At 41.5% G+C, this 12,507-nt stretch overlaps 1 protein-coding gene across 1 annotated transcript in view; it reads right to left on the reverse strand.

Annotated features, from left to right (window-relative positions):
* LOC125261560 (hydroperoxide isomerase ALOXE3-like) overlaps positions 1-12,507 on the reverse strand; it is a 76,178-nt gene that overhangs the window by 35,160 nt on the left and 28,511 nt on the right. The window contains exons 4-5 of the mRNA XM_048180110.1: positions 5,235-5,316; positions 5,011-5,131 (exon numbers count right to left, since the gene is read on the reverse strand). Coding sequence (XP_048036067.1) covers positions 5,011-5,120 — 110 coding nt within the window. The 5' untranslated portion in view covers positions 5,121-5,131; positions 5,235-5,316. The remainder of the gene's footprint in view (positions 1-5,010; positions 5,132-5,234; positions 5,317-12,507) is intronic.

Here is a 12,507-nt window from a genome sequence, read left to right on the forward strand (position 1 = left end):
CAGGCTTAGCAGTTGAACTGATACTCATCACCTCCAACTGTTTATTCAACTTGTGAATTTGTTTCTTTAACTCTTTCACTTCAGACTCTCCATGAGTATCCACTCTTTGCTTTTCCAGCTTTTTTTAGGATCTATCCTCATGGATGCAACAGGAACTTTAGCTGAATCATCTCTCATCTTGGCTTTTAGCTCCTGAAGTTCAGCTCGGAGTTGCTTAACTACATCCGATTCCAGATTATCATCGGTCTTCAGATTTTTTGATTTCACTGACGTTCCGATTCTACGACGTGCAATTTCATTCTCTTCAGCTGTCTTTAACTCATTCAATAATTCCAAGAAAGTCGGAGGTTGGTCTTTCTGTTTTCTTAGCCTCAGCTGTAATAACATCAGGTCTGAGTTGAAAGCAGCACCCCTGATTAGCTGTTCAATCCTTGCCTTATCCATCAACTGAGACATCAACCCGCCTTTTTGCACCACCTTTGTCAACGATTTTTCTGTTCGTCTCAGGAAGTCAGACAGAGATTCTCTAGGGAATTGTCTCAGTAACCTGAAAGCAAAGTAAAGGTCTTCCCCTGATTCAGAGGTTCCAAAGGTATTTTCTAGAGCCTCAAGGTACTGTGAAGCACTAGCCTCAGGACTTGAAAACCTTTACACAATATCGACACAGCATCCTGCTACTGCCGAAAACATTTGTGTCAATTTGACACATTTGGCAGCGTCTGCCTGAAGAGCCTGTTTTTTTTTCTCTCACGCAGCTTCTCTGCACCTCCTTTGCGTTTCTTCTCCATGATCACACTGAAACTGCATGCAGGCAGAAATCTTATAGATGGTGCTGTTCAAAGATATGATTAGGCCAGTCCAGTGTCAATCAAGAAAACAACCAATGGGCCGCTGAGCGATGTGTTTCATGGGCAGTGTTTTGCAGGGTTTATGATGTCACCAAACCGGGAAGAATCTAACTGTAGTCCAAACCGGTCGCTTTTGTAGGCATTAAACTGCCAAAACTTTAAAAGACAATATCTCCATTTCCATTGAACTTTCAGCGCTGTAACTGTGCAGATACTGTTTCTGCTCAAGCAGCAACATTACACACTAAAGTTAAAAAAGTAAAATCGCAATGAACCACCCCTTTAAAACTTTATGAATTCAAATATCTAGATTCCAGTGGACAACCATACGGATACTGCACACATCGATTTTGGTGGAAGAGCAACATCTGACCCCACACAAAGATGCAATGACGCAGAGAAGAGTGCAAAACAAAACACCGGCCACTAATTAGAAGTCTAAAATGAGAAATTTTAAAGCGATTTTGATATAAGAGAAGAGGAGCTTGAGTTTGTTGCACAGTCCTATTTCTTTGAACCGTGAGAGGTGTCTACGCTTATGATACTCCTACATCCTGTGTCATACATCGCGTCAGAGGATTACTCATTTGTCTTAAGTCGACTTGCATATTCTGCATACGGTCGTCCGCCGGAAGCTCATTATTTTACTTTATAAAGTTTTAAATAAGGATATTTGTTTTACACAAACACATCGATTCACTTCAGAATGCCTTTATTAACCCCCTGGAGTCATATAGAGCCATTATAAACCTTGGCAGACTGTGTTCGTCTGAAAGAAGATAGTCATATTCATCTAGGAAGGATTGAGGGTCAGTAAATCATGGGATAATTTTCATTTTTGGGTGAACTATTCCATTAATACTTTAAATCAGTTTTCAAGATGTATAGGTGGTGGTTGGAAACGAGTGTTTGCAATCCTTGTGTCTGGGGTAGAAGATGCTACTGCAGCAATATATGATTCTCATGACAATCTGATGCAGGCCCGGCGCCAGGATGGCCTAACTGGGTAGGGGGGCATTTTAATCCCATGGGGGCACCACTACATAGCTACCCTGCCTGGGCAAAACATCCACGGAACTGCCTTAAAAAAAGGCCTTAAAAACTGCTAGATCTGCCTATTTTTCAAAACTTTTAGAAGAAAATAAGCACAACCCTAGGTATTTATTTGATACAGTGGCTAAATTAACAAGAAATAAAGCTTCAACTTCTGATGTTTCCAAAGAACACAGCAGTATTGACTTTATGAACTTCTTTACTTGCAAGATTGACAATATTAGAAAGAAATGTATAACCATGAAACTGTCTATTACAGTATTGTGTCAGACAGTGCATTGTAGTGTCCCTTGGGAAAAATTCAATTCATTCACTGCTTTAGGAGAGAAATAATTGTCTAAACTTGTTAAATCATCAAAATCAACAACATGTATGTTAGACCCTATACCGACTAAGCTATTGAAAGAGATGCTTCCAGAGGTCATAGATCCTCTTCTTAATATCGTTAATTCATCTTTATCACTAGGATACATACCAAAAAGTTTTAAGCTGGCTATTATTAAACCTCTTATTAAAAAAACACAACTTGATCCTAGAGAATTAGTCAAATACAGGCCGATCTCAAATCTCACTTTTCTGTCAAAAATACTAGAAAAGGCAGTTTCATCACAACTATGTTCCTTTTTTAGAAAGAAATAGTATCTGTGAGGATTTCCAGTCAGGATTTAGACCGTACCATAGTACTGAGACTGCTCTCATTAGAGTTACTAATGATTTGCTCTTATCATCAGATCGTGGTTGTATCTCTCTATTAGTGTTACTGGATCTTAGTGCTGCATTTGACACTATTGATCACAATATTCTTCTAAATAGACTCGAAAATTATGTTGGCATTAGTGGAATTGCATTGGCATGGTTCAAACCATACTTATCTGACCGTTAACAGTTTGTAGTAGTAAACAATGAGATGTCATATCGATCACAAGTTCAATATGGAGTACCGCAAGGCTCAGTACTAGGACCATTGCTTTTCACTCTGTACATGCTACCCTTGGGAGATATCATTAGGAAGCATGGCGTTAGTTTTCATTGTTACGCTGATGATACTCAGCTCTGTTTCTTTGCGCCCTGACTAAACTTACCAATTCACAAAATTAACGGAATGCATAGCTGATATAAAAAATTGGATGACCAGTAATTTCCTACTACTAAATTCAGAAAAAACAGAGATTCTAATTTTTGGACCAAAAACTTCTTCACGTAATAACCTAGAATACTGTCTAACACTTGATGGCTGCTCTGTTAAGTCTTCGTCGTCAGCTAGGAACCTGGGTGTGCTCTTTGATACCAATCTTTCATTTGAAGGCCATGTTACTAGCATCTGTAAAACCGCATTCTTCCATCTTAAAAATATATCTAAACTATAACATATGCTCTCAATGAAATATGCAGAACAGTTAGTTCATGCGTTCATGACCTCAAGGCTAAATTACTGTAACACTCTACTGGGTGGTTGTTCCACTCGCCTGATAAACTACAGCTTGTACAAAATGCAGCAGCTAGAGTTCTTACTAGAACTAGGAAGTATGACCATATTAGCCCAGTTCTGTCAACACTGCATTGGCTTCCTGTTAAACATCGTATAGATTTTAAAATCTTGCTAATTACTTACAAAGCACTAAATGGTTTAGCTCCCCAGTACCTGAGCGAGCTCTTAAAGCATTTATAGTCCTTCACGTCTATTGCGATCTCAGAATTCAGGCCAACTGATAATACCTAGAATATCAAAATCAACCGCAGGTGGTAGATCCTTCTCCTATTTGGCACCTAAACTCTGGAACAATCTTCCTAGCATTGTTCGGGAAGCAGACACACTCTGCAAGTTTAAATCTAGACTAAAAACGCATCTCTTTAACCTGGCATACACATAACACATTATCAATTTATTTTTTCAAATCCATTAAAGGATTATTAGGCTGCATAAATTAGGTCAGCCGGAACCTGGAACACTTCCTATAACACCAGATGTACTCGTTACATCAGAAGAAGAATGGCATCTAGGCTAATATTAGTCTTTCTGTTTATCCCGAGGTTTACCGTAGTCAACCGGATCCGGGCCGTATCCAGGTGAGACCAAGGACCTGCGCCTTGACACAACCACAACGCAGCCCTGAAGTATCAGCAGAGATTGAGTCAACTAGATCATCCATTGTGAAGGCCTCATCAACACGACAGCCAGTGGCACAGTTCCTCAACAAACTGTCCATACCAGCATGATGAATACGATCCTCAACTGGATTGAACTGGAATAAATACTTTGAATGTTGCAATCCCATCAGACTTATGATAGCTACCTGAATCGTAACAAAGCACTGTTCGCCAGAGGAGGACTGGCCCCCCCGACTAAGCCTGGTTTCTCCCACCTGGTTTCTCTCACCTGTTGAGTTTGGGTTCCTTGCCGCTGTCGCCTTTGGCTTGCTTAGTTGGGGACACTTGATATTTGATATTCAACAGTGCTTTGCACCTGCCTGCATTGACACCATTTTCTTTAAGAGCTGCTGTGCAGCCAAAATTATATACCAGTTATCACTATAAAGCTGCTTTGACACAATCTGCATTGTAAAAAGCGTTATATAAATAAAGGTGACTTGACTTGACTTAACCCTAAGTGTATAACCCCTTTTCATATTACAGTCTCCCACCACCAGGTGGTGTCAGACTTTAAAAGAAAAGTAGTCCACCCTTAGCACTTTATCTCTTGTGGTGCTTGGGTGTAATGTGGTAAAAACAGTTAATCCAATGAAAAACAGATGTTGTGCAGTGGGTGAAACTACAACACTCAGACACAATTGCAACAGTGATACAGTATATCTTAAGCACGATAATCTGTCTTCTCCCTCATTTTCTGCTACAAAGATAGGAGCCTCAATGCTGCTGCTACTGATAATTGTGATCTGGAAGAGGAAGCCTATATGGAAAAGATTAATCAAGAATAGGCCTATTGTCCATATTGCTTAGAATTGAGGTAACAATAGAGTCAACACCTGTTCAGTTGTTTTCCTAAATTCTTTTGGTTGTGTTGTTCTAAAAAACCCAATATTGAACACTGAAAAGTGTGTAACAAAGAGATGAACACTACAGGAGGGCTAAAAATGACTTAGTCACTTACTGCATTACAGCAGTGAAGCAAAACTCAGTTTCCTTTGTGAAAGAGAAATGGACTTCAGCTGTCAGCATGGGCAGTGTCGTAATCGATAACTTGGGGTGTGCCCTCAGCATACACACGCCACCTGGTAATAGAATATTCAACTGTGTTTCATTGGAAGGAATTTAATTTCACTGAATTTATTTTAATATAACACAGACACTTGTGTTGGTGTGCTGCCCACAAACCTAAATAACTTTTGTTGCTCTTCTCGCTGCCTCGTCCTTTGTCTTTGGGCTACTGGGTTGGTGACCTGGAAAACAAGTAAAGCTGAAATGGAAACATTAATTCACAATCAAAAAGCTTTGTTTATGGTTGCAAACAAAAACATTTTAGATTTTTTTTTTTACAGTATTTCATATATATTATTATTAAAACATAGGATGATGACTTATCATGCATGGGACTTTTTTTGGGGTGGTTGGGTGTTGGTGTATGCATTCTAGAGGCTTTATATCTCATAGCTGAGCCTCCAGTGTCAGTTAATTTTTTTTAAGCGACAATTATTTTACAACATTATTTTAAAATGGCTATTAATTCCTTAGTGACATACCATGCAGCCATACTATGACAGGTATCACATTTATTTCCTTTTTCCTTTTTTGTTGTTCAAAATATTCACAAAATGGTTAACTATATGTATATAGAAATGTCTGAAATCTCAAATAAACATTATGTAGTTGAAAACACTGAATAGTTGTGAAATAAGAGAGAGTGTCCGTGGCTCAGCAGTAGCAGCGCGAAAGCAGGTTTGGAGGAGAAGGGGGGGACAAATTAAAACTGAGGGGGCAATGCCCCCATTTGTCCTCTCATGGTGCTGGGCCTGGTTTTATGTGTGTGTGTGTGTGTGTGTGCGTGTGTGTGTGTGTGTGTGTGTGTGTGTGCGCATGCGTGTGTGCGCATAGCTTACATAGCTTACATAGCTAGGCATGCTTGGCTGGTGGACCTATTACAAAACACATGGCGGTTCTCTGCAGAATGCGATACATCCTCTCAACCAATCACAGTGCACCATTCCATGCATTGTAAACAGTAAAGGTCTTTGCACACTGAGCCTGAAATTCGCATGCTAAATTTCCGCACGTTAAAAAATAAATTTGCATGCTAAATTTTTGCACGTTAAAAAATAAAATTGCACGTTAAAAAATAAATTCGACATGTTATGTCTACCACGTTTGCACACTGCCTCCGAAACTTTCATCTGTCATAAAAATATTCGGATCAGGTTTGATTTTCTGCCTTTTTCGCATCTGTGGCACGCATTTTGAGAGACGTTCTGGCAATTCAGAGCCATCGTACGCGAACGCCAAAATCCAGAATGCCATCTGACAAGTTGATCCACGTCGGCTACAGCAGCACTGAATGACAAAGCAGCAGCACTGAATGACAAAGAGTGGAATACAAAGAGACAGAATATAAAGACAGACTGTGCCAGTAACAAAGTATCAAACTGAGCCACTGACACCCTGAAGTAAAAGATAACTGTGCTCGGGATAATCACGCAGCTCCTTGATGAGGTGAACTCTCCTTTCTCTCTATGCAATTTCGGGATTGGATGGACCCAAAATTTCCTCTTTCTTTTTCTATTTTTAAGAAGAGAGAGGACAATTAAATCATCCTCACTACTTGAAGACTTCATTTTGTATTGTTTTGCGATTTTTTTCGCAACGGATTCATTAATACGCATAGGACTCAGTGTGCAAGGTCTCTGTGCGTGACATTTTTTTAGGATCACTAATACGAAAAAACACATGTGAAAATTTCGGACTCAGTGTGCAAAGGCCTTAATGGCGCCGCTCTGAATACACCTGGCATCCTAGTTTTCCTTATCTACTTTGTGATTGTGTTGCCATTAAGAGGACAGCATAGTGAAAAGACATTGAAGTTAGTCTTGAACATTGTGACAAGATGGAAGGAAAATGTGCTAAGTCTTCTGTAGCAAGTGGAAGTTCTCACTCATCTGCGTCATCAAACAGTGCAGCAATCCGTGCACGGGCTAAAGCAGCAGCTGCTAAAGTATGCACTGAATATGCAGAAAGAGAGGCTAAAGCAAAAATAGAAAAGGCATCTAAAGAAGCTGAATCACAGTTGGAGAAAGTAAAAAGAGAGACTGAGCTTGAAACACTCGCGATGTGTAGTGAAGCGGCGACTGCCGAAGCTGAAGCAGCCATTTGGGAATCGGCTGATACAATTGCGAAGTGTATTCTGTTGGATGAAACGAGTGCTTCAGGAGAAGATAAAATGGAACGGACAAGCGATTACGTCCAAGCTAATTTTGACCTGACTAGCTCCGCAAGGCGGGCGCTTACTGAGGATTGCTCTCAGACTTTTCTGCCTGTTGCGGATGGCGCTCTTATTTTCAGTCCGAATAACCCCTTCTCTCCATACCGGCAGGACCATGTTCCTTCACATGAGGTACGTCAGGCTAATAACATAGGAAATGTGAATTTATTGGAGGATGGTCTAGACGGTGCTTATGTTCCACCAGCAGTCAAACTGTCATATGGTAAGACTTTAACAGATAGAGAGGATGCTCAAGTCGATTCAAAGAAGTTTCATACTGACTTGAATATTTCTGCTCCGTGCTATTACCCCCAACTAAAACCCGACCAGGGCATATCTGCTACTGAACATCTTGCGCAATATTTAGCTCGACGTGACCTGGTCAGCGCAAGCTTGTATGAGTTTGACGATAAACCGGAAAATTATCGTGCTTGGCAGTCTTCATATAAAAATGCTACACAAGGGCTGGCTCTCACTGCGACTGAGGAGTTAGACTTAATGACTTGATGGCTTGGCAAAGAATCCAGCAACCAAGTGAAGCGCCTGCGTTCAGTGCATGTAGCGAGTCCAGACATAGCACTCAGAAAAGCCTGGGAACGTCTTCAGGAATGCTACGCAGCACCAGAGGTAGTTGAAAAAGCCCTCTTCACGCGACTCAATAAGTTCCCTAAGGTTTCAGCGAAAGAAAATTTGAAGTAAAGAGTTAGCAGATCTGCTGATGGAAGTGCAGTGTGCTAAGGAAGATGGCTACTCTCCAGGTTTGTCCTACCTGGATACTGCACGAGGCATTGAACCTATAGTAACCAAACTGCCTTATGGACTTCAAGAAAAATGGATCTCTGCAGGTTCAAGGTATAAAGAAGAAAATGGAGGACGGTTTCCACCATTTGAATTCTTTACCAGATTCATCTGCTATGAGGCAAAGAAAAGGTATGATCCCAGTTTTGTTTTTTTAAATGCTAGTGGATCTTCTGTAAAGGTTGAAAGTCCCTATCTTAAAAGCACCAAGAACCCCATTGCAGTTCATAAGACCAATGTCTCCCCAGCAGAGTCAAGCACTTCCAGTGATCCAAATAAGAGGTGCCCAATACATGCAAAGTCACATCCATTGAAGAAGTGCAAAGCCTTTAGAGCCAAAGACCTTCAAGTCAGGAAAGCTTTTCTGAAAGAGAGAGGATTCTGCTTTAAATGCTCTGGCTCAAATAATCATGTGGCGAAGGACTGCACTGCAGTAGTGAAATGTTCCGAGTGTGACAGCATCAAACATGTCTCAGCTATGCATCTGGGCCCTCCACCACAGACCACGGCTCCTGTAACCTCGTCGATGAATGGCGGGGAGGGAGAAGAGGGTAACGACAGTAGGGAAGTCGTCAGCTCAAGCTGTACTGAAGTATGTGGTGCGGAACAAGTTGGGAGGTCATGTTCCAAGATATGCCTAGCAAAGGTGTATCACAAGGGCTATCCAGATAAAGCCATCAAGGCATATATCATTTTAGATGACCAAAGCAACCGGTCATTGGCGACGTCCAGTTTCTTCGATCTTTTCAACATTCAGAGTAAGCCATATCCTTACTTACTGAGAACGTGTTCCGGCACGGAGGAAACATTTGGCAGAAAGGCTGAAGATTTTATGGTCAAAGCACTTGATGGGAAAGTGACAATCCCTCTTCCCCCACTTATCGAATGTAATGACTTACCTGACAACCGGGCTGAAATTCCCACGCCGAACGCCGCTCTTCATCAACCTCACCTCGTCAAAGTAGCAGAACGCATTCCTGAGTTTGACCCCACTGCAGAGATCCTCCTGCTGCTTGGTAGAGATGTAATTAGAGTGCACAAGGTAAGGGAACAAGTAAATGGCCCTCCCAACGCCCCTTTTGCTCAACGTCTTGACCTAGGTTGGGTGTTGGTTGGAGAGGTCTGCCTAGGAAATGCGCACAAGCCAAATGTCAGTACTATTGACTGGGCCCGATCTTAATAACTCTCTTCTGGGAGCACTCATGCGGTTCCGAAAGAAAAAGGTGGCTGTTATGGCAGACATAAGGCAGATGTTTTACTGCTTTCTCGTAGAAGAGAAACACAGGAACTATTTGAGGTTCCTATGGTTCAAGGACAATGATGCAACGAGCGAAGTCGTAGACTACAGGATGAAAGTCCATGTATTTGGGAACAGCCCGTCCCCAGCAGTAGCAATTTATGGGCTTAGAAGGGCTGTCAGAAACGGTGCACAAACATATGGACAAGACACCGTTAACTTTGTCGAGCGTCACTTTTATGTTGATGACGGTCTTTGTTCTGTCCCTACTGATGCTGAAGCCATTGACTTGCTGCGTAGGACTCAGGCTTCGCTTGCTGAGTCTAACATCAGGCTCCACAAGTTTGCATCGAATAGTCCGTCTGTTTTGGTAGCTTTCCCAAGTGAGGACTGTGTGGCAGAGGGAAAAGAGGTAGACCTCTGTACGAAGGAGTCGCCCGTCCAACGCAGCTTAGGCCTCCTGTGGGAGGTAGCTACGGACACATTCACCTTCTCTGTGTCCATTGAGGTAAAACCGTTTACTCATCGTGGAGTTCTCTCCATGGTGAACAGTATTTTTGATCCCTTGGGTTTTTTGGCTCCTGTCGTAATTCAAGGCAGGGCTTTTCTCCAAGAGCTGAATTCTGAGGCTTCAGAATGGGACACTCCATTACCTGAAGAGAAATTAGGCAAGTGGGAGGCTTGGCAAAACTCACTTCAAGAGCTGAAGCACTTCCATATTTCAAGGATGTACACAGGTCTCTCTCTAATCAAGGCCGAACGGATGGAATTCTGTGTGTTCTGTGATGCCTCTACTATGGCCATTGGGGCTGTAGCCTATTTGAGGATCATCCAACAAGACATTGTTGACATTGGATTTGTCATGGGGAAGTCTAAGCTCGCTCCTCAGTCAGAGCCAACCATACCGAGACTTGAACTATGTGCTGCGGTTTTGGCTGTGGAAGTGGCCAAACTGATTCAGGATGAACTGGACTTGAAGCTAAATTCCATCAAGTTCTACACTGATAGCAGAGTGGTTCTTGGATACATTCATAACCAATCCAGACAGTTTTATATATATGTCCAGCGTATTCGACAGACCACAAATCCTGAACAGTGGCACTACGTACGCACAGAGGACAATCCAGCTGACATTGCATCAAGGTCTGTTCCAGCATCACGTCTCACACAAACAATGTGGTTCAACGGACCTACCTTTCTGCGTAAGCTTTCCATTCAACCAGAGCCTATTCAGTCGTTCAGTTTAGTCAGTCAGAATTGGATGCGGAAATTCGTCCGGATGTGAAGAGTTATGCCACCCAACTACACGAGAAAGGTCTCAGCATAGAGCGTTTTGGGAGGTTCTCCACCTTCAACACTCTCCAGCGAGCTGTAGCACTCTTAATTCCTGTTGCAAGATCTTACAAGTCCCTTAACATGATGGACAAGTGTAGAGGATGGCATAAATGTGAGCTGCCTCGCTCTCTGGATGAGCTTTCCCAAGCCAGAGAAGTCATCATTAGAGCCGTACAGAGAAAAGCATTCGTAAAGGAATTTGAGGCTCTAGAAAGAGACAAGCCAATTCCTATAAACAGCTGTCTACGTCATCTCAACCCTATTTTGCAGAATGACCTCATCTGTATCGGAGGTCGCCTGAAAAACGCAGACGTAGAGATCAATCAAAAGAACCCTGTAATTCTCCCAAAAGACAACCATGTTTCCTTGCTGCTCATCAGACATCAGAGGACGGATGCAGGAGCAGTTAATGGCGGATTTGCCACCAGAGTGTCTCAAAGCCTGCCCTCCCTTCACGTATGTGGGGTTAAATGTCTTCGGACCATGGCACATCACTACCAGACATACAAGAGGAGTTCAGCCTGAGAGCAAGAGGTGGGCCATATTATTCTGTTGTATGAGCTGCAGGGCGGTTCACATTGAGGTGATTGCCTCAATGGACACTTCGAGTTGTATCAATGCCTTAACACTCTGAGGTCTGAAAACGCGCCGGCGCGTTTTGCAGGTTTTTTTTCACATTGCAGCAAAACAGACTTAAAATACTCCGTCATTTTTTGTCATAGAGACATAAGTAATATATCAATTGAAACTATAGAATATCTTCTTTTATTTGTATACACTCAGAGTAAAAACAAAATGTTGTGCTTTTTGTAAAATAAAGAAAACTAACATGATGCGTGATCTCTCCTCTCCCTCTGAACGAAGTCCAATCTGATAGTTCTCAGAAAATGAACTGTAACTTAGTGAATACTAATCACAGAAAAATTACACTTATGTCTAAAAAAACGTTAAGATGTCAGGTTTTAAATCATGTAAGTCAAATCAAAAACAAACCTTCTGTGTTTATGTAATCTGTATGAAAAGAGAGCCATGTCAGAAGTCCGTGATTCAGCTCATTATCCGCTAATGCGGCCACGCCCACGGAGGGAGCGCTATTCAGACGCAAATTTAGAGGAAATATATAGCGCTATTCAGACACAAATTCAGTCAATACATGCATTCATCGTCTCAATCGTGTATTTATTGTCTTGAAAAGTGTTTATCTGGATGTAAAAGTCATGGTTAGGGAGCTCTAGAAGACATGCAGTTAGTTCCTGTTTTCTTTTCTTCTATAGATGAATTTTAGATGAGTTTTTGTTTCTTTAGCGCCCTCCGGCTGCAGTATGAATTGGAAACTCCATTCATGGAATAGCCTCTTCTTCTTTTAGATGAATTTGTGGACTAAAATGCACAGAGAGTGCCCTCCGACTTCAAGTATGAATTGAAAACACCAGCGCTCATAGTAATGACAATTAATATTAAATAAATATAACTCCTCTGTATAGAAAATTGACATAAGCATATGAGAATCCAGTATTTCTCCAAATGTGCATGCTTTTAAACTAAAAGCCTATATTCAGACTCTTTGCATCACAGAAATACATTATATTTTAAAGTATAATTTAAAACCATTACTTTATATTGTAATAATATTTTTCTGTATGTTTCATATAGCATGATGAGCTTGAGACATCACAGAAGGTTTTTTTCAAAGCCTACCTGACTGAAATGCCTCATTAATATTCAAGTAATTTCAGCTCATTACTATGCAATTCTTTTGTCTTCTCAGGTGAGAATGGCCCATTATTCAGCGGTGATTCACGCCCCCA

The sequence above is a fragment of the Megalobrama amblycephala genome, unplaced genomic scaffold (genome assembly GCF_018812025.1).
Source record: "Megalobrama amblycephala isolate DHTTF-2021 unplaced genomic scaffold, ASM1881202v1 scaffold431, whole genome shotgun sequence".
Taxonomy (NCBI): Eukaryota; Metazoa; Chordata; class Actinopteri; order Cypriniformes; family Xenocyprididae; genus Megalobrama; species Megalobrama amblycephala.